Source organism: Bufo bufo, chromosome 8, assembly GCF_905171765.1.
Source record: "Bufo bufo chromosome 8, aBufBuf1.1, whole genome shotgun sequence".
NCBI lineage: Eukaryota > Metazoa > Chordata > Amphibia > Anura > Bufonidae > Bufo > Bufo bufo.
This window is the reverse complement of record NC_053396.1, coordinates 77,390,503-77,414,400: the sequence shown is the minus strand read 5'-3', so window position 1 is coordinate 77,414,400 and position 23,898 is coordinate 77,390,503. Positions and strand designations below refer to the sequence as shown.

The window sequence follows — 23,898 nt, the reverse complement described above, 5'->3', positions numbered from 1 at the left end:
GGATGGGGAGAATTATAGAAATGATAGAAATTGCTGCCATTTCTTCATCCTGCTAAATAAAAAGCCATCAAAAAGACATATATAACCCAACTTATTCCACATAAAAAAGCACTCACGCAATATCCTAAAGGAGGCAATGGCTTTTGCAGAGACGAGCTCCCCATGCCCGATACTTTTAATAGGTGACTTTAACATATGCCCCTCACCGCGGTTGGATAGGTTGGGGGTGACAGACTCAGCAGGGGCAAATGGTGACAGTATTTGCTAAGCTTTTAGATATGTCTGATATCTGGCGTGTGAGAAACCTAGAGGCGCGTCAATTCTCCTGCTTCTCTAACTCATATCACTCTCTCTCCAGGATTGACTTGGCTATAGGGTCATCAGACCTATTGTTCTTTGTGGCGGACACTACGTATCTGTCCAGGAGCCAGTCCGATCATTCCCCTATACAGGTGGTTCTCAAATTTGGTGTCAGGAACCCCTTTGGTGTCTGTACATGGAAGCTCACCCCTTTTGGCTGCAGCTGTTGGACAGTTGGGAGGAAATCACGGTTGAATTGCAGGAATTCTTTGCTACCAATGCGGGATCGGCACCTATGGGAGTTGTATGGGAGGCCTGTAAGGCATTCATAAGAGGGCTGTATATCCAGAGGGTTAGCCAGCATAAAACAAAGTCTAGAAACGCCTTAAGGCCTCATGCACACGACCGTTCCGTTTTCCGTGATTTTCTGCGGACCCATTGACTTTTAATGGGTCCGTTGAAAACTCGGAAAATGCACCGTTGTTCTTCCGCGGCCGTGATCCGTGTTTCCTGTCCATCAAAAAAATATGACCTGTCCTATTTTTTTGACGGACAACGGTTCACGGACCCATTCAAGTCAATGGGTCCGTGGCCGTTGGCAACTTTCACACAGACGGATCACAGATCCGTCTGCATAAAAGCTTTCAAATATGAGTTTTCACTTCGTGAAAACTCAGATCCGACAGTATATTCTAACACAGAGGCGTTCCCATAGTGATGGGGACGCTTCAAGTTAGAATATACTACGAACTGTGTACATGACTGCCCCCTGCTGCCTGGCAGCACCCGATCTCTTACAGGGGGCTGTGATCCGCACAATTAACCCCTCAGGTGCCGCACCTAAAGGGTTAATTGTGCGTATCATAGCCCCCTGTAAGAGATCAGGTGCTGCCAGGCAGGAGGGGGAAGACCCCCTCCCTCCCCAATATTATATTCATTGGTGGCCAGTGCGGCCTCCCCTCTCTCCCCCCCCCAGTTAAAATCACGTTCCGAATCCCCCATCATTGGTGGCCAGTGCGGCCTCACATCTCCCCCCCCCTAGTTAAAATCACGTTCCGAATCCCCCATCATTGGTGGCCAGTGCGGCCTCACATCTCCCCCCCCTAGTTAAAATCACGTTCCGAATCCCCCATCATTGGTGGCCAGTGCGGCCTCACATCTCCCCCCCCCCTAGTTAAAATCACGTTCCCCCCATCATTGGTGGCAGTGGAGAGTTCCAATCGGAGTCCCAGTTTAATCGCTGGGGCTCCGATCGGTAACCATGGCAACCAGGACGCTGCTGCAGTCCTGGTTGCCATGGTTACTTAGCAATTTTTAGAAGCATTATATTTACCTGCGAGCTGCGATGTCTGTGACCGGACGGCGCTCCTCCTACTGGTAAGTGACAGGTCTGTGCTATAAGCAATGCGCCGCACAGACCTTTCACTTACCAGTAGGAGGAGCGCCCGGCCGGTCACAGACATCGCAGCTCGCAGGTAAGTATAATGCTTCTAAAAGTTGCTAAGTAACCATGGCAACCAGGACTGCAGTAGCATCCTGGTTGCCATGGTTAGCGATCGGAGGTTCTACGTGGGGTCAGAGTACTCCTCCCATGGGTCTGTCTATGTTGGTAGGGGGGGGAAGACAGGGCTGAGTGACTGGAAACCCTTATTTGTGTAGGAGTCGGATATGACAAGAATCGAGCCAGGTTGGACTAATTGTAGCCGGCCAGCTAAGACTTATCCTAGGTTGCTAGTATAGCCTTATATGTGTATACAGCTATACCTGCCAATAGCCTTAATACAGTTCCTATGTTTATGTGAGACAAAAGAAGACATCATGTGACATCATGTTTTGGATGTCATATAACATTTATATTTTGTGTTCACAGAAGCAGAAAAAGATAATATTCCTTTAAGATTCATTTTATGGTATAAGGTAAGCTCAGTGACACAGCAAAAACAACTGAAAGCATAGTGTAAATCTGTTGTTGCTAGGCAGAAGTCTAGACCAATCACAGCCAGCTTCTCACACAGCAAGAGTTCTCACCAATTACAGCCAGCCTCACAGAATTCCTGTCTGGGAATTCCCCCAGCTCCTGCTGCTAGAACCATTATGAGACGGGAGCTGAAGAGACATTCACTCCACTGAGAGCTTTTATGGGAACAAGAGGCCAAAGTTTTATAATGTTCATATTGTTAGTATTGTGATTAGAACTGTATACTGAACCAGTTATATGTGTGTTTACTTACAGTTCCACCAAATTCAAGTACAAATTAATTTGCAACTATACAATTGCGAGCATTCAGATTCCATATTGAAATCCAAATTGCATACAACCATACCAGATCATACTCAACCAATCTGCAAATAGTCACTGCTAACTGCATAGTGCAAGTGAACTATTAGTTAGACCTCAGATATACCTCTCAGAGAGATCATAAAGTGCTTAAATAACTTAAAGTGAGAGTACAGATACTCAAGAGAGACATATATACACAATTTTATGTTGAAGACAAGATTGGCATACTGCCATTTTGTGATATCTTTTAAACACGTGTTTTGTACATGGACTATCTGCTGCGGAGGCAGCAGTGTTATATATATGAAGAAAAGTTGACGTTAATAAAGAAGTTATTTCAAGCATTTGGTGTGCTCTTTAAACCTACTGTTTCCTCAGAACGGCGCTAGAGGAATTACAGAGTAATAGAAAGTCTGGTTAGACTAAAAGTCAGAGATCTCAAAATTCTTCTAATGCCACAGTGCAAAAGGCACTTCATGCCCCACTAATGAATGATTCGGGAGCCCTGACTAAGTGGTATGGTTATGGAGAGGCCCTGCACACGTACATGGGAGAGATATGTTTTTACTGACTGTCAGATGGACAATATGATGAAATGTGATATGGCTGTTATAAATGGCAGACCGTCTCTTCGCTAGGGGGTGGGAGGGATTGGGAGGGTTATTTCCTTTTTTGGGGGGTTAAATAATGGCTCTGTATGTCGTTTATATGATCTGCTGTATTACTATCTGTAAAGAAAAAGTCCTTATTGTTTGTATAATTTAGAAAAAGCTGTTTAATAAAAACTATCTGATTTAAAAAAAAGCACTCACACAGCTCCGTTGAGAGAGAAAAAAAAATATGCATAGCCCCGCAGTGTAACATCCTGGAGTATGTCACTAAACTCTTTCTCCCTGCTACAACATGTCAGGTGCATATGTATTGTCATCTTGTGTAGTCTAACATTGCATTTTCCATTATATGTATTTTCTATGCCTGTTTCATATATTATGCTGTAATTTCCATGTACACCAGCAGGTGGCAGCAATGTGTTTAGTTCAGTTTAGCATAGCTAGACTGGAATAGTTCATTCCAGTGTTTAGCTCCCCCTCTTCTAGGAGCAGAAGTGGGCTGGTCCCACGTCCTGCAGCAAGGGAGGGAAGAAACCAGTTAGATCCAGTGTGTACCAGCCCCCCTCTTGGGGAAGGCTGTGTTGGTAGGAGCTCCCAGTTACAGGGATCCCAACCAAGGATCCAGCCTCGGTTGAGGCCCAAAGATCCTCTTCCCAGCCTGAGTCATCTACCTCAGTGCTGGTTGACAAGCAAGCAGCCACCTCCAGATCTAAAGATCTCCAGGAAGAAGCCATCATACACTGCGAGCAAAACTGTGAGTGTTTAATCCAAAGTCCAGGAGAAGCCAAATTCCTCCTTAGCTAGTCAGGCCCATATCAAGCAGAAGACAGACAAAGCAGAAGATAAATACCTGCCAGATTCTCCAGGTATATAGTATAGGAGCAGAAGAGGCATTAACCCATGCCATACATTGCCAATACCTGCTGGGACCCCAGACTATTGCTGTATCTTGTAAGGATTCACATCTGCATTAAGTAAAGACGAGTTGGATTATATTTCCTGTCTGGATTGCATTCATTCCTCAATTACTCCTACTGACCACACTCATTTTATTGCAAGTGAGCCAGGATACAGGAGTCCAGCCGTACCAAGGTAGGAGACACCGTTGACACAATACCTACTATACAGAGACATTATCCCCCTCTGGCATTCCTCACTTGGTACGTGAGCTATTACATCTTAAAGGGCCCTGTTACAGTACCTGCGCAAGCTGCAATTGGCGTCACAAACTAAAAACTATTAATATTGCGCCAGTGTGCATCTGTCCCAATCCGGCTTACTGCAGCAGCATAACCAAACAGCTTACTTCCTCATTTACTGCACTTCCGCATGCAGTAGAACCTGCCTAATGCATCACAGTCAGTACTCATCAGTGATTTTCAGCCAAAATTAGGTACCGTATTTTTCGCCCTATAAGGGAGGAAAATAAGAAAAAAAATCTTTTGAACCAAAAGGTGTGCTTTTGGTGGGTTTGGAACTAATGGTGGTCTGTGGATGGTACTATTACTGGGGATCTGTGAAGGACACTGTTATGGGGGATCTGTGGATGACGGACACTGTTATGGGGGGATCTGTGGATGACGGACACTGTTATGGGGGGGATCTGTGGATGACGGACACTGTTATGGGGGGATCTGTGGATGACAGACACTGTTACAGGGGGGATTTGTGGATGACGGACACTGTTACAGGGGGGATTTGTGGATGACGGACACTTACAGGGGGATCTGTGGCTGGCACTGTTACAGGGGGGGATCTGTGGCTGGCACTGTTACAGGGGGGGGGATCTGTGGCTGGCACTGTTACAGGGGGGGATCTATGGATGGCACTGTTACAGGGGGGATCTATGGATGGCACTGTTACAGGTGAGATCTGTGGCTGGCACTGTTATATATGTGCCATCCACAGACCCCCCCACCCCATAACAGTGCCATCCACAGACCCCCCAGCCCATAACAGTGCCATCCACAGACCCCCCAGCCCCACCCCTTAACTGTGCTATCCACGGATCAGCCCCCCCCCGCCCCCCCCCAGTATACAAATATAAGATGTCTTATTCAATAAAAATTTACTACATATGCCCCCTCACTCCTAAATTCCTAATAGTACCTTACATCCCATTCCTAATAGGTTCTGTACAATGCTGACAGGCATGCCGGGCGGCCGGCGCGTCACTCACTGACGTCACTTGCCTGCGCCGCCCGCTTCATTCATAAAGTAGGCGGAGCAGGCACGTGACATCAGGGAGTTACGCTGCTGCCCGCCCCGCCTGCCTGCCGGCTGCCGGCATTGTACAGAACCTATTAGGAATAGGATATAAGGTACTATTAGGAATTTAGGAGTGAGGGGGCATATGTAATACATTTTAATTGAATAAGACATTTAATATTACTATACCGGAGCGGCGGGGCGGGGCTATACTACACTGACTGCACCGCCCTGCCGCTATTCCGGCCCCCAGCTCCTCCTCCCAGTCCCTCCCCCGGCCCCCGCTCGCTCGTACATCGCATCCAGCGATGTACGAATGTCAGCATTCGCCCCATAAGATGCAAGTGCGTCTTATGGGGCGAAAAATACGGTACTTAAGAACAGGTGCAGATCTTTCCTTTATACCTTATGTCTGTGGAGGCTCTAATTCTAGTTTTGGCTGACCATCACTGGTGGAAATCACTGACCAAAACACTGACATGTGAATACTGCATAACAAATTAAAGGGTGTGGTGTATCTCAGAACAAACTGGGCACAGCATGTGGGTCACTGAAATGCTATATCTGTGGAAAAATTTTCATTTTGCATGGTCCTTTGTGCATTCATTTCTGATCTGCAGTGCCAAAATAGTTACTCCATCTCTTAATACCTTGAGGGGTGTAGTTTCCAAAATGAGGTCACTTCTCAGAGGTTCCATTCATTATTTCACCCCAGAGCCTCTATGGTTGTCATTACAAGCTGCATAAATTACCCCATCGGGCCTCAAGTGCACATGGTGCTCTTTTACTGAGCCCTGTCATATGTCCAAGCAAAAAATTAAGGTCACATGTATGGTTTTTCTAAAACCAGGAAACACAGTATAATAATAAGTTGGCTGACTTTCACACTAATTTGGCACTGAAATGGCATATCTGTGGAAAAATTGCAATTTGCACTTTGCACCATCTGCTGTGCATTAATTTTTGCAAAACACCTGTGGGATCAAAATGCTCACCACATCCTTTGAAAAATTCTATGATGGGTCTGGTTTCTAAAATGGGGTCACTTCTTCAGGGTTTCTTTTTTTTACTTCACCAGAGGGCCTCAGTTGTCAGCCAAAGCTGTATCACCAGACTCTCCCCTCTCCAGTCAATCATGAATGCAGCAGCCAGGCTCATCTACATACGGTGGATATAAAAGGTCTACACACCCCTGTTAAAATGTCACCCCTGTTAAAAAAATTAGACAAAGATAAATCATTTCAGAACTTTTTCTACCTTTAATGTGACCTATAAACTGTACAACTCAATTGAAAAAGAAACTGAAATCTTTTAGGTGGAGGGAAGAAAAAATATAAAAATAAAATAATATGGTTGCATAAGTGTGCACACCCTTAAACTAATACTTTGTTTATTAGAGCACTTAGTCTTTCTGGGTATGAGTCTATCAGCATGGCACATTTTGACTTGGCAAGATTTGCCCACTCTTCTTCGCAAAAACACTCCAAATCTGTCAGATTGCGAGGGCATCTCCTGTGCACAGCCCTCTTCAGATCACCCCACAGATTTTCAATCGGTTTCAGGTCTGGGCTCTGGCTGGGCCATTCAAAAACTAATCTTCTTCTGGTGAAGCCATTCTTTTGTTTATTTGGATGTATGCTTTGGGTCGTTGTCATGCTGAAAAGGTGAAGTTCCTCTTCATGTTCAGCTTTCTAGCAGAAGCCTGAAGGTTTTGTGCCAATATTGACTGGTATTTGGAACTGTTCATAATTACCTCTAGTTTAACTAAGGCCCCAATTCCAGCTGAAGAAAAACAGCCCCAAAGCATGATGCTGCCACCACCATGCTTCACTGAGAGTATGGTGTTCTTTTGGTGATGTGCAGTGTTGTTTTTGCGCCAAACATATCTTTTGGAATTATGGCCAGAAAGTTCAACCTTGGTTTCATCAGACCATAACACCTTTTCCCACATGCTTTTGGGAGACTTCAGATGTGTTTTTGCAAAATGTAGCCTGACTTGGACGTTTTTCTTCGTAATAAAAGGCTTTCGTCTTGCCACTCTACCCCATAGTCCAGACATTTGAAGAATGGGAGATTGTTGTCACATGTACCACACAGCCAGTACTTGCCAGATATTACTGCAGGTTCTTTAATGTTGCTGTAGGCCTCTTGGTAGCCTCCCAGACCAGTTTTCTTCTCGTCTTTTCATAAATTTTGGAGGGACGTCCAGTTCTTGGTAATGTCACTGTCGTGCCATATTTTCTCCACTTGATGATGACTGTCTTCACTGTGTTCCATGGTATATCTAATGCCTTGGAAATTCTTTTGTACCCTTCTCCTGACTGATACCTTTTAACAATGAGATCTCTCTGATGCTTTGGAAGTTCTCTGTGGACCATGGCTTTTGCTGAGGGATGCGACTAAGAAAATTTCAGGAAAGACCAATTAGAGCAGCCGAACTTTATTTGGGGTTAATCAGAGGCACTTTAACTGAGGGAAGGTGTAACGGGGTTCCGAAGGTGCACTCGCCCGCAGAACTGTTGCTTAGCTTTGGGAATGAGGATCTGTGTTTGACCTCATTCCCAGGGCGGCTTTACTGCTGTGTGGCTTCCTGCTCCTAAGTCTGCCTTGAGCGCCGAGCTGATCACTCGGTGCTCAACTGGTTGGTCTGTCGGTCATGTGACGCTGGCCACGTCACATGACCCTCACTCCCCACTATAAATACAGGCAGCATGCTAGCCACAGGTTGCCTGTTAATTTCTAGGTTCCTGGCTATTTGTTGGACTACTGAATACTCACCTGATTCTGTTCCCTGACGATCCTTTGCCTGCTCCTCCTGTAATGCGCATCCGTCCTGGTATTGTGACCTCTGCTTCCACCTGACTACTCTCTTAGGACTCCTCTTGTACTTCTCTACTCTCCTGGTATTTGACCCCGGCTTCTCCTGACCATTCTTTGCTTAACTTTGTACTGCGTAGCTCTCTTGGTTCTGACCCGGTCCGTTCATGTTCCGTATTTTGTCTTGTCTGTCTTCCCTGCACGTATCCTAAGTTAGGGACTGTCGTCTAGTTGTCCCCTGTCATCAGGACTCATGAGGCAAGTAGGCAGGGCCAGGGGTGAGGGTGGAGCGCAGTGGTCACTATCCTTCCCCCTGTGTGTGTGTGGACGTGACCGTTACAGAAGGTGTATGCTGACTCCTGTTTAACATGATTTTGAATGTGATTGCTTAATTCTGAACACAGCTACATCCCTAGTTATAAGAGGGTGTGCACACTTATGCAACCACATTATTTAAATTTTTTTTTCGTTTTTTTCCCTCCACCTAAAAGATTTCAGTTTGTTTTTCAATTGAGTGGTACAGTTTATAGTGTACATTAAAGGTGGAAAAAGTTCTGAAATGATTTATCTTTGTCACATTTTTTTTGCAGCACAGAAACCTGACATTTTAACAGGGGTGTGTAGAATTTTTATATCCACTGTATCTATCTAACCACTTCTCTGATGCCTCTGCCCTGTGCTAGTCATTGCACTCGTTACCCATACAGTACAGGATTCAATACAAAGTCCTCATTCTAACCCACATGCACCCCCCTACTTATCTTCCCTCATTTCTGTCTACCATCCTACCTGTGATAATAAGTTACAACTAACATCCACTATAATCCAAACTTCTTATTCCGAACCAAGACTTCTCTCATGCTGCACTTCTCTGGAATGCCCTACCCCAAACAATTAGGTTAATTCATAACATCCACAGTTTTAGGCGCACATCTTTTTAGGTTAGCACATCCCCTGATCTAAGTCTCCTTCATTTACCACCACCGACCTTCCTTCAGAATCATTCTTCTGAACCTGATTCATCAGTATCCATCACATCCCATGCACTCAGAAGCACTACATATATCTGCTGGTGACTGGATCATGCAGCCATATATCTATTTCCCTATCTCCTCATAGACTGTAAGATCTTGCGAGCAGCGCCCTCATTCCCCTTGTTTTAATTGCTGACTTGTTTGCTGCTATGTTTTTTATGACTGTTAGTACTTGAACCCCCTGATTGTAAAGCGCTTCAGAATATGTTGGTGGTAAATAAATACATTTTAATATTATTATTAGTATAAATCTCCAGACTAGGACTCAAATGCACAAGGTGCTGTTTCTCTTCTAAACCTTGCAGTGTGCCCAAAAATCTGTTTATGAGCATAAAGGGGGCATTTTCATAGATGTAAAAGATTATGTAACAACTTTGGGGTGCATTTTTTCCTATTACCATATGTAAGAATGAACAATCTCAGGCTAAAGTAATATTTAGCAGAAAATGGATAACAAATTATGGGGTGGTTTTCTCCTGGTAGCCCTTGTGAAAATGAAAAATTAAAAGGACCATTTTATTGTAAAAAATGAAATCTTTCATTTTCACAGCCAAGTGTTTCTAAATTCTATGAAATGCCTGTTGGGTCAAAGTGCTCGCTATATCCCTTAAAAAATTCCCTGTGAACTTAAGTTCCAAAATAAAGTCACTTTTGGGGAGTTTCCACTGTATGGGTACCTCAGGGTCTCTTCATATGTGATACACCCGTATAAAACCCTATAACCATTCCATCAAAATCTGCCCTCCAAAAGTCATATGACGCTCCTTCCTTTCTGAGCCTTGCTGTTTCCATACAGCAATTTAAGACCACATATGGGTTTTGTCTGTAAACTGCTGTAAACTGCAGAATCAGAGTTATAAATATTAAGATTTTTTTTGCTGTTAAGCCTTGCTGTGTTACAGGGAAAAATTGCTAAAAATGGTAATTCTGAAAAAAAATAAAAATTATTAACTCTTTTATGGATGGTTTCTATTCTATAAACCATTCAAAGTAACTTTCTAACCAAATTGGTCCCTAAAAATTTTGATTTTGGATATTGTTATTTGATCTTTTAACCCCTTAGGGACCCAAGACTTACTGGTACGGCATGGTTCCCGAGTCCTTAAGGACCCATGACGTACCGGTACGTCATGTGTTGTTCCGATCACCACCGCCCGGCGGGCGGTGATCGGAACAAGGTGCCTGCCCAAATCATTGAGCAGGGACCTCGGCTAAATGCGCGGGGAGGTCCTGCGGTTTGTGGCTTTTACCTGGTGCGGTGGTGGTGCCATCGGGTCCCCATGGGGCTGTGGGGGGGACCCGATGGCATGGAAGGCAGCGCGATGCCTTCCTGAGACATCTGCGCTGCCTTCCGGTGAAAAGCCTGTGAGATCCAGCCCCCTGGATCTCACAGGCCCCGGAAGCTGTATGAGTAATACACACAGTATTACTCATACAGCCAATGCATTCCAATACAGTAGTATTGGAATGCATTGTAAAGGAATATACCCCCAAAAGTTCAAGTCCCAAAGTGGGACAAAAAATAAAGTGAAAAAAAAAGTTGAAAAAATAAAGTTTTCCCCCCCAAAAATTAAAAGTTTCAAGTAAAAATAAACAAAAACGGCATTTTCCCCAAATAAAGTAAAAAATAGGGGGGGGGGGGGAAGGAGTATACATATTAGGTATCGCCGAGTCCGTATTGACCGGCTCTATAAATAGATCACATGACCTAACCCCTCAGATGAACACTGTAAAAATTAAAAAATTAAAACTGTGCTAAATAAACCATTTTTGTCACCTTACATCACAAAAAGTACAACAGCAGGCGATCAAAAAGACGTTTGCCCACCAAAATGGTACCAATCTAACCATCACCTTATACCGCAAAAAATGAGCCCCTACCTGAGACAATCGCCCAAAAAATAAAAAAACTATGGCTCAGAATATGGAGACATCATTTTTTTTGTTTTAAAAAAAGCTGTTTGTGTAAAACGTACATAAATAAAAAAAAGCACACATTTGGTATCGCCGTGTTTGTATCGCCCGACTCTATAAAAATATCACATGACCTAACCCCTCAGATGAACACCGTAAAAAAATAAAAAATAAAATGCTAAATAAACCATTTTTTGTCACCTTACATCACAAAAAGTGTAATAGCAAGCAATCAAATAGACATATCCACCCCAAAATAGTGCCAATCAAACAGCCATCTCATCCCGCAAAAAATGAGACCCTACCTAAGATAACGCCCAAAAACTGAAAAAACTATTGCTCTCCGAATATGGAGACACTAAAACATGATTTTTTTTTTGTTTCAAAAATGATATTATTGTGTAAAACTTACATAAATAAAAAAAAAGTATACATATTAGGTATCGCCGCGTCCGTATCGACCGGCACTATAAAAATATCACATGACCTAACCCCTCAGATGAACACCGTAAAAAATTTCAAATAAAAACTGTGCTAAATAAACCATTTTTTGTCACCTTACATCACAAAAAGTGTAATAGCAAGCGATCAATAAGTCACACGCACCCCAAAATAGTGCCAATAAAACCGTCATCTCATCCTGCAAAAATCTTACCCTACCCAAGGTAATCGCCCAAAAACTGAAAAAATTATGGCTCTCAGACTATGGAAACACTAAAAATGATTTTTTTTGGTTCAAAAAAGAAATCATTGTGTAAAACTTACATAAATAAAAAAAAAGTATACATATTAGGTATTGCCGTATCCGTGACAACCTGGTCTATAAAAATATCACATGATCTAACCTGTCATATGAATGTTGTAAATAACAAAAAATAAAAACGGTGCCAAAACAGCTATTTCTTGTTATCTTGCCTCACACAAAGTGTAATATAGAACAACCAAAAATCATATGTACCCTAAACTAGTACCAACAATACTGCCACCCTATCCTGTAGTTTCTAAAATGGGCCTACTTTTTTGGAGTTTCTACTCTCGGGGTGCATCAGGGGGGCTTAAAATGGGACATGGTGCAAAAAAAAAACAGTCCAAAATCTGCCTTCTAAAAACCGTATGGCATTCTTTTCCTTCTGCGCCCTGCCGTGTGCCCGTACAGCTGTTTATGACCACATATAGGGTGTTTCTGTAAACTACAGAATAAGAGACATAAATATTGAGTTTTGTTTGGCTGTTAACCCTTGCTTTGTTACTGGGAAAAATGGATTAAAATGGAAAATTTGCCAAAAAATTTAAATTCTGAAATTTCATCTCCATTTGCCAATAACTCTTGTGGAATACCTAAAGGGTTAACGACGTTTGTAAAATCTGTTTTGAATACCTTGAGTGGTGTAGTTTCTTAGATGGGGTCACTTTTATGGAGTTTCTACTCTAGGGTTGCATCAGGGGCTTCAAATGGGACATGGTGTAAAAAAAACCAGTCCAGCAAAATCTGCCTTCCAAAAACCGTATGGCATTCCTTTCCTTCTGCCGTATGGCATTCCTTTCCTTTCCGTGTGCCCGTACAGTAGTTTACAACCACATATGGGGTGTTTCTGTAAACTACAGAATCAGGGCCATAAATATTGAGTTTTCTTTGGCTGTTAATCTTTGCTTTGTAAAAGTAAAGAAAAAATATTAAAATGGAAAATCTGCCAAAAAAGTGAAATTTTGAAATTGCATATCTATTTTCCATTAATTCTTGTGGAACACCTAAAGGGTAAATAAAGCTTTTAAAATCTGTTTTGAATGCCTTGAGCGGTGTAGTTTCTTAGATGGGGTCACTTTTATGGAGTTTCTACTCTAGGGGTGCATCAGGGGGGCTTCAAATGGGACATGGTGTCAAAAAAACCAGTCCAGCAAAATCTGCCTTCCAAAAACCGTATGGCATTACTTTCCTTCTGCGCCCTGCCGTGTGCCCGTACAGTAGTTTACGACCACATATGGGGTGTTTCTGTAAACTACAGAATCAGGGTCATAAATATTGAGTTTGGTTTGGCTGTTAACCCTTGCTTTGTAACTGGAAAAAAAAATATAAAAATGGAAAATCTGCCAAAAAAGGGAAATTTTTAAATTGTATCTCTATTTTCCATTAATTCTTGTGGAACACCTAAAGGGTTATCAAAGTTTGTAAAATCAGTTTTGAATACCTTGAGGGGTGTAGTTTCTAGAATGGGGTCATTTTTGGGTGGTTTCTATTATGGAAGCCTCGCAAAGTGACTTCAGACCTGAACTGGTCCCTAAAAATGGGGTTTTTGAAAATTTCAGAAAAAATTCAAGATTTGCTTCTAAACTTCTAAGCCTTGTAACATCCCAAAAAAATAAAATATCATTCCCAAAATGATCCAAACATGAATTAGACATATGGGGAATGTAAAGTAATAACTATTTTTGGAGGTATTACTATGTATTATAAAAGTAGAGAAATCAAAACTTGGAAAATTGCAATTTTTTACAAATTTTTGGTAAATTTGGTATTTTTTTTATAAATAAAAATGATTTTTTTTTACTTCATTTTACCAGTGTCATGAAGTACAATATGTGACAAAAAAAAACAAACAATCTCAGAATGGCCTAGATAAGTCAAAGCGTTTTAAAGTTATCAGCACTTAAAGTGACACTGGTCAGATTTGCAAAAAATGGCCAAGTCCTTAAGGTGAAATAGGGCTGAGTCCTTAAGGGGTTAAAATTGCTACTAAAATTCTAAGCCTTATAATAGCTTATTACCACATAATTTGAAAGGTCAGATTTCCAAAATTAGGCCTGGTCAGGATGGGAAGTGGGGGGGGGGGGGGGGGGGCCTAGTCTGGAAGTGGTTAAATGGACTGTAACAACTTGGGGTCACTCAGCTCTCTGGGATCACTGTCTTCTCAGCTTAGAGAGTTGGAACACTTCAAGAAACCACTACAACACCAAGATTTGGGTGCAAACTGCAAACTGGCTGCAACCAGTTTGATTATTGCTTTCACAGCAGTCAGTGTACTTTCAAACATGGCAGCAAACAAAATCCTAGGTCGCCTGGCCACTAGTTTCCCTCACTAGCAAGACTTGGGTCTACTCAATAATACAAATTACAGTGCATACCACACATGTGATCGGAGGGTCCTGGCTCCCACAGGCCTTGGTGCAGCCTGCTTCTTCCCCAGACTGGGAGCCCTGCCGAAATAGTTCAGCCCAAATTTCACTGAGCTCCTTAACTAGCTGCTAATTACACATCATTATCAGTCTAGCTGATGCACAGAGAGGGAAACCCTATTTACCAAGACCTTCTTGCCATCATTCAGCTTTCTCTGGGTGATACACCATTTTATAATTTCAATATACCACTCTAGCAGCTCCACTGCTACAGGACACAATAAACAAAAATAAGGTGCATATTTTGCAATTCTGTGTTTAGGCTTCAAAGGACATTGGCTCAGCTGAATTTCACATCACAAAAAGAAACAAAAGCTTACCTGGCAACGCCTTTGCCCACTTCACCACATGTACTAGTTGCCTTTCACCCAGTTCATTCAGGCTGCTAAGGAGCACAGCAAAGCTGTCCGGCTGATTGTTGTCATGTCCGGCACACACCACAACAGGCTCTATGGCCTCCAGCACATTGAGGAAGATGGGTTGACAGCTATACCCTTCAAGCTGTGTGAGGGACATGTTAGGTGTAATTTCTCTGCCTTCTCCTTGTCCAGGGGATCCCTCCAACTCCTCCTGAGCTTTGAGGTTCCCTAATTTCTTCAGCTTACGTGCTGCAAAGGACAAAGAAGAAGATTATTTTTTTTTATAATTATAACCTACCTTTAAACAATATTTGCTTTATACACTGAAGTAGAATAAATGATAGGACAGCAAATACTACATTATGACAGTGGTATGCAAAATCTGATGCACCTAAAATTATTCATGAGGAACACGGGCTTGTATAGGCTAATACTTGGTCACAGAACTTACATGGTCATGTGCCACACTGGTATATTGTGTCTTCACATCCATTTTTGGTGATGACAAGACACCTTTTGTAGGGGACGGTGTTTTTTGCTGTAGCTAGGACTTCACTATGCAATTGCTATCCTGGAACTATCCTGTGGTCATCACTTGAAGAGACAGAACTTCCCATAGCTCGGCCTTGCTTCCAAAGAGAAGATTTTCTTGCAAAGCTTTTCCTGGTATTTGAAGCAGGTCTATTTGGATAAGGTATATTAATTTCTTTTTTTGGACATGTTCATGGCAATGTACAGTTTGAGCATTTGATCTAAGAGATCAAATTCCCCATAAATTTCTAATTTTCTTACATGACGGTATACATAGGGTTGGCATAAAATATAATATGCCACACACTACGACAAGGAGCTGCTATCATTATTCATTAATGTAAGCACTAAAATGTATTTTTTTGTCCTTACAATTTAAGAAAGGACCCTTTCTTTGCGTAGCTACTAGCTCTGACCAACCTGCTGAGACTGGCTCAGATAGAATGGTTTTTCAGAAGTATTTCTCTTTTTATGGGCTGTTCCACATGCCACTGTTTTACTCTCTGCCCAGCATTTGAAAAGGGGTACTTGTGTACCAAATTTCAAGAGAGTCCAGGATTCATAGTGGAGTATTCCATAGATTGGTGGTAACCAACATAGTGGCTTATTTGAACATTGATTCAGGCAGAGAAGAGACTGCAGAAAATGGTCTGCTGCATGCACTTCTCCATTCACATGGTAAAGCACAGCACAAGCCTATTTTACTTTGATTTAATTTTACTCAAACCATTTTCCTATATTCTGTAGAGCCAGGGCCTATTTGATGCATTTTGAAAAGTTTAATGTAAGGCTAGGATGAAGAACTGGCAAAAGTAGGAACTTTCCTAGGGCAAAATTTCACTTCAAATTTAAGGGGGCACATTCAACTTCAAATATAAGGGGGTGAAATGTAATAAAAAAAACTTGTTTCTTGCAGTTGCTCTATGTCCAGGCAGCCATTTATACAGTGAAGAGATCACCTAATTATAGAAAAGTACACAGGAATAGCTTGTAACTTGTGACAGATGTGTGCTTCAACCAATGAGCACCTTGCTCTTAGTGTAGGGAGGGGGCCTAGTCAGGAACTGCAGGAACAGGAAAGTTGTTTGATGTAGGGGGAACACATCAAGGAGGTATGCCTGTATGTCTTTATGGACTAAACTGGCTGGTTTACTTGGCCGAGCAGGACGACAGTACTACTCTGCAGGGAAGACTGAGAATGTGCCGATGAAGAGCACTAATCAGTCTGTACTACTTCCTCTTTTCTATATAGACAGGGTCAACCAATATTAACCGGACAAAATAATATCAAAAACATCGGACCCCCAAGGAGTCATGATAATCACCAAAAAAATGAATAAAACTAACTTACATATGTATGAAGATCCAAAAAACTTTATTGTAAGTATATATAAACATATAAACAATACATACATATATAATAAAACAGGCAGCACAAGGCGGGACACACAGATGAGTAGCAGGACCCAAGGAGAGGCCGGGAGATCAGTGCACGAAATAACAGGGAAAAAAGAATGCTAGCTGAAAAAGCATATCTCAAAACCTCATAGCAGCAACGCCCCAAACAAAGTGCAAAGGAGGCAATTGTGGAGATTGAGGTTGGAATGAAAAGGACAAAGTATAAACATACCCTGACTGGTGCAAAGATCTCTCGGCCGACTCCTGACCCAACGCCGTTTCGCCAGTAGATCTGGCTTCTTCCGGGGATACGGAAACACATAAAAACATCTCCCCTATATAGTGCCCACACAGGTGTGTAGAGGAAAATTAAAATTGCAGGACCTGAATGACATCAGCACCAATGGAATTGGAGCCCCAGTACCTAAGGGCCAATCAATAGAACCAAAAGCACCTAATGGAGGCAGGACTAAGATGACAGAGCGAGCATGTGAGCAAGCACATGACCGCAGTGTCAGAAGTGCATCATACGACACACTCTGACCATCCCAGGAAAACCAATCAGTAGCCCATGTAGTCATACGGAGGAGGAGCCGAGGGCAGTGCAGTAGGTGCGGCCAAACATCTGAATGACAGCAGCATCAACAGAACATGAGGCCTCAGACTCCAAGGGGCGGAGGACTAGTTATGCGGTGATCACATGACAGCACGCGACCGCAATGTCACGAGCGTCGCTGAGGCAACGCCCCCACTGCAGCACCACAAGCAGTGGTGGACGCCCCACCCCAGCAACGCAGGCAAGCCTTAGTGACGGAGCGGTCACGCGATGCGCCACATGACCGCGGCGGCACATTTGAGGCTGCTCCCACGCCCGCGCTCAGAGCGGATCAGTCTAGTGGATGCACAGACGGATCCGCTCCCACAATGCAGACATAGGGATCCGCTCAAAGACAGATCCGTCTGCACCATGGTTCAGAGGAGTTCCAAGTGTGCAAATTAACCAGACGGACCCGTCCAGACCCCACACCGAAAAGCCAGCGGGAGACGGACCCGCTCGAAATCGTGCCACATTGTGTCAACTTCAAACGGATCCGCGCCCACCGACCCACACTGCAGGCCCGGACGGATCCGTCTGGCTCCGCGCAACCAGGCGTACACCCGAACGCTAGAAATTGCGCCCGGGCGTCCGCCTGCCGAGCGGAATGGAGACCAGGCGGAGCCAAACCGCTGCACTCCGAGCGGATCCGTATCCACCCAGAAAAAAAACCGGGGGTCCACGGATCCGCTCGGGGCCGCCCGCGACAGCCCCAAAAGCAAAACTCACAAGCAGAACCCCGAACGCCAGTGCGAAAGCAGCCCAAATGCGGATACACATACCAGCCCACAGACTCGTCTAAAAATGGGCAGATGGTCAGAATGCATAGAAACTTGTTAAATATAGGTCAGGGTAAAAAGTACCAGGTCAGTGGCTGGGAACTGGACATGACATAAGAGACATAGAATACGACAACACACAGTTAACCCCTCTTAATTCAAATGGACGGCAGATAACTACATTGCGCTGTAGACAGGTGGATTACACCCCACCACACCGCGATGTTATGTTAAGAGACCATGTTCAGACTCATTATCATCGCACCGTGTACAGTATAAAAAGTGCGTACCATATATAATAGAGAGGAATAATGGCAAAAAATGGCAGTATTCCAGGACAACAACTGACTTAGTTTGACATAAAGTGCAGGGGAGGAAGCTGCAAGTCAGCTGTTCCAAAAGCACCAGTTCAAAAATACACTGTCACCGATTCATTCAAGAATCAAGATGCCAGCACCCCCCCCCCCCCTTCCCAACAACACCATACCTCCTCATGGCAAATGTGCAGCTCATTGCTTAGAATTTTCCCCTGCCTTCACCATACTGCTATCGACTTTGTGATTCAGTGAGCACTATATTTCCCTTCGCCATACTTTCTATAGACCATACTAAATTAATTTGTCTTGACCGTAATATATGAATGAGCCTCCATGTGTAGAGTGTATATATAGATTATATAGATCGTATAGTAGATTGTATACAGGGGCGTAGATAAAGGCTCCTGGGCCCTGGTTTAGGTCCCTCTTCTCTAAGTGCTTTGTGGCCAGTGAACAGGGAAACCCATAGCTTTTGTGGTGCCTGAGGCAAAAATAAAAATGGCAACCCCTCCCCGCCGTGCCAAATTCTTGATCTAACCCTTTCCCTCCAGCCAGAGGTGTAAGTTCACCAGCATGCACTTTCTATAATACTAGTGTCTTCTTATGCCGCACAAGGGTTTTTGGGCCCCGGAGACTTCTGGCTTCATATGCACCAGAACACTGGCGTGAATGAAGATAAATTTGTCTCTGTTTTTGGCCACGCACCTTTCCTACCCTTGCCATGCTTCATTTTGGAAGTGGTGTTGGTGGTGTAAAAATAACACACAGCTTGCAACTTTTTAAAGCCACTTTTCTGGCGCAAGGGAGATGATAAATCTCCCCCTTTCTGCCTGGAGCATCTACAGCTGTGTAGAGTATGTGCTGTGACTGTGTGTAGATGAGCATGGTGTGTGCCTGTAGTGTATGCAGTGTGTGACTGTGTGTAGATGAGCATGGTGTGTGCCTGTAGTGTATGCAGTGTGTGACTGTGTGTAGATGAGCATGGTGTGTGCCTGTAGTGTATGCAGTGTGTGACTGTGTGTAGATGAGCATGGTGTGTGCCTGTAGTGTATGCAGTGTGTGACTGTGTGTAGATGAGCATGGTGTGTGCCTGTAGTGTATGCAGTGTGTGACTGTGTGTAGATGAGCATGGTGTGTGCCTGTAGTGTATGCAGTGTGTGACTGTGTGTAGATGAGCATGGTGTGTGCCTGTAGTGTATGCAGTGTGTGACTGTGTGTAGATGAGCATGGTGTGTGCCTGTAGTGTATGCAGTGTGTGACTGTGTGTAGATGAGCATGGTGTGTGCCTGTAGTGTATGCAGTGTGTGACTGTGTGTAGATGAGCATGGTGTGTGCCTGTAGTGTATGCAGTGTGTGACTGTGTGTAGATGAGCATGGTGTGTGCCTGTAGTGTATGCAGTGTGTGACTGTGTGTAGATGAGCATGGTGTGTGCCTGTAGTGTATGCAGTGTGTGACTGTGTGTAGATGAGCATGGTGTGTGCCTGTAGTGTATGCAGTGTGTGACTGTGTGTAGATGAGCATGGTGTGTGCCTGTAGTGTATGCAGTGTGTGACTGTGTGTAGATGAGCATGGTGTGTGCCTGTAGTGTATGCAGTGTGTGACTGTGTGTAGATGAGCATGGTGTGTGCCTGTAGTGTATGCAGTGTGTGACTGTGTGTAGATGAGCATGGTGTGTGCCTGTAGTGTATGCAGTGTGTGACTGTGTGTAGATGAGCATGGTGTGTGCCTGTAGTGTATGCAGTGTGTGACTGTGTGTAGATGAGCATGGTGTGTGCCTGTAGTGTATGCAGTGTGTGACTGTGTGTAGATGAGCATGGTGTGTGCCTGTAGTGTATGCAGTGTGTGACTGTGTGTAGATGAGCATGGTGTGTGCCTGTAGTGTATGCAGTGTGTGACTGTGTGTAGATGAGCATGGTGTGTGCCTGTAGTGTATGCAGTGTGTGACTGTGTGTAGATGAGCATGGTGTGTGCCTGTAGTGTATGCAGTGTGTTACTGTAGCCACACTAATTGTAATGAGCACTGGCAGCATTATTTGGACATTAAATGATGGCATTAATAAGTAATTAATAATTGTCTTGGGAGTACTAATTGAGATCTGTATTGGGGGTATTAAGGGCAGTAATAGATTGTGTGCATGAGTTTGCTAGTAAAACAAAAGTATTACCTTTAAAGGGGTTGTCCAGGATTTTAATATTCATGCTTCATCTTCAGTAGAGGCATCAATATCAGAATGGTGTGGTCAGACATCAAACATCCCCACCTATCAGCTATAACCTTGTAGGTCTAGCATTAGAAGTCGGTACTACACACATATCTGTCAGTTACACATCTCTCAATGGAAATTAAGAAAAAGGAGACTTTTTGTGAGTGCTGCTTGCTGAAGAAGCTTTGAAATGCGTAGTCTTGGTATATTCGTTTATTTGTGTAAAATGACAATGCATTTCAGGGCTGGACCAGCCCCTTCCTCAAGCATCACGATACCAAGAGTACACAGTTGAAAGTTTCTTCGGCAAGCAGCGCCCACGAGAAGTCTCTTTTCTTCATTTATATTGATACTCTTCAATCGGATTTTGTCTGGTGAGAGATTGACACAGCAGATTTCAGTACCCTTATTTCTGATACGTTGGGTGGCTGTGCACTGAGAACAAAGCCCCAAGGTAAGTTTTTTTTATACCATCCCCCTTGTCTTTTGGTTATTCCAGGTGTTGCTCTATATGCCTTCTGTGTAATTGTCAGATATTTAGAAAAGTAAACATCTCTGTCCATTGTGTATTGGGATGGGAGGAGCAGTGCAGTTACCAGCTCCGTCAACTACGCAATGGATAGAGTTGTGTAGTTCTGGCATCGATGTCCAGCGCCAGAGCTGCAAGGGTAACAGCTTATTGGCGGGGGTGCGGGGCCTCCGACCCCTTCTGATCTGATATTGATAGCCTACCCTGAGGATAGGCTATCAGTATTTTAATACTGGACAACCCCTTTAAGATCATGCGGCTGTTGGTCCCTGCACATGGGCGGGGTTTCAGATGTGACTGTGAACATCCACATTACCTGTTTTTTGTGTTGCTTTTCATATCTATTGCATTTCATTATTTGTGATTGTATTATGCATGAGTTAACCCTAGTGGCAACGTGACAGAGTAATATGCTACCAGCAGAGTACACCTTCTTAATGTGATGCACCATAGCTTTGCTGAGACTTTGTTTAAATTTCTTTGACTAAGTAGAAAGGGTGAGAAAACGTGCTCTAAAAGAATTGTGCATGAGAAAACTGACATAACTAGGAAGCTATTCATCATAACATGAGAAAATATTCCTTTAAAAGGATGTGTCCATTCATCAGGAACAGTTTGTGGAGTCAGTTTACTCAGCACACACCATCCAAAACAGAAGCTCTGGTGTTATCGAAGCTACATAAATATTAAGGTTTCTTACTCTCAAATACAGTTTCACTTGCAAGTGTTCTGACTGGAAGCACGATAATCCTTCTAATATATCATTCACTTCAATGAAGCTTGAGAACTTCTGATAGAGGAGTACGCTTAAGAATTGTTACATAAGCCCACACTTCACATTTCTAGATTCATATCTTCTTTAGATTAAGAAACAAAGAATTGTCTACTGGTGCCATTGAATGTCATGGACATCTCAACAGCACTAGTAAAAACATATGGGATGTTCATTTTTACCCTACAAACTATTAGTTACATAATAAACACCCTGTCACTTATATGAAGTCTTATATGAAGTCTTACTATAAAATTACTTCCCCTATTTACGTCAGGATCGGTCACCTCTTGCATTCTCCTTGTAATAACAATTCTGGAATATTTTGGGTCATTTATCAAACTGGTGTAAAGTAGAACTGGCTCAGTTGCCCATAACAACCAATCAGATTCCACCTTTCATTTTCCAAAGAAGCTGCCAACAATGAAAGGTGGAATCTAACTGGTTGCTATAGGCAACTAAGCCAGTTCTACTTTACACTAGTTTGATAAATGACCTTATTATGTTGTGCCATTCCTTTGTTATTTCTACTAGAAGTTTATGAATGAATTGCAAGCAGCTTACAGTAATGGTACAGATGGGTGTTACTAGTTGGGGTTGTGTACCTGCACAGTCTGACACCAGCGGCGCTAATTGGACCAATCAGACACACGAGTTACTGGAAAGGCCTCATGCAGACGACCATTGTGTGGCCTTTCCGTGCATTGGGAACCGCAATTTGTGGTCCCCAATGCACGGGCAACATCCATGCGGCGGCCGGGACCGATCGAGACTCATTCAACTTGAATAGGTCAGTGATCCGTCCGCACCGTAAAAAAATAGAACAAGTGAATGGGTCCATATCCGTGATGCGGGGTGCTCACTTTATGCCGGGCAACGACAGTGTGCATTCAAAAGTACCTTTACTGCAGACTGCTACAAGTTTATTTGTAGCAGGAATAATACAGGACATAGAGGTATAAGATTAGAGTCACAAAAATAATAATTAAAATCATGAACACTACTAAATTGCAAGAAATAACAATATATCTATTGAATAGAAAAATATATTAAAAGCGAGACGCGAGATCTCCTGTGAACGCGCGCACACAGGCGCGCGCGCTCACAGGAACGGAAGGTAAGCGAGTGGATCTCCAGCCTGCCAGCGGCGATCGTTCGTTGGCAGGCTGGAGATGTGATTTTTTTTAACCCCTAACAGGTATATTAGACGCTGTTTTGATAACAGCGTCTAATATACCTGCTACCTGGTCCTCTGGTGGTCCCCTTTGTTTGGATCGACCACCAGAGGACACAGGTAGCTCAGTAAAGTAGCACCAAACACCACTACACTACACTACACCCCCCGTCACTTATTAACCCCTTATGAACCCCTGATCACCCCTGATCACCCCATATAGACTCCCTGATCACCCCCCTGTCATTGATCACCCCCCTGTAAGGCTGCATTCAGATGTTCGTATGATTTTTACGGATCCACGGATACATGGATCGGATCCGCAAAACACATACGGACATCTGAATGGAGCCTTACAGGGGGGTGATCACCCCATATAGACTCCCTGATCACCCCCCTGTCATTGATCACCCCCCTGTAAGGCTGCATTCAGATGTCCGTATGATTTTTACGGATCCACTGATACATGGATCAGATCCGCAAAACACATACGGACATCTGAATGGAGCCTTACAGGGGGGTGATCACCCCATATAGACTTCCTGATCACCCCCCTGTCATTGATCACCCCCCTGTAAGGCTGCATTCAGATGTCCGTATGATTTTTACGGATCCACTGATACATGGATCGGATCCGCAAAACACATATGGACATCTGAATGGAGCCTTACAAGGGGGTGATCACCCCATATAGACTCCCTGATCACCCCCCTGTCATTGATCACCCCCCTGTCATTGATCACCCCCCTGTCATTGATCACCCCCCTGTAAGGCTGCATTCAGATGTCCGTATGATTTTTACGGATCCACTGATACATGGATCGGATCCGCAAAACACATACGGACATCTGAATGGAGCCTTACAGGGGGGTGATCACCCCATATAGACTCCCTGATCACCCC

General features: G+C 43.6%; 1 protein-coding gene across 1 annotated transcript in view; it reads right to left on the bottom strand.

Annotated features, from left to right (window-relative positions):
• AR (androgen receptor) overlaps positions 1-23,898 on the bottom strand; it is a 1,020,941-nt gene that overhangs the window by 150,379 nt on the left and 846,664 nt on the right. The window contains exon 4 of the mRNA XM_040406185.1: positions 14,657-14,944. Coding sequence (XP_040262119.1) covers positions 14,657-14,944 — 288 coding nt within the window. The remainder of the gene's footprint in view (positions 1-14,656; positions 14,945-23,898) is intronic.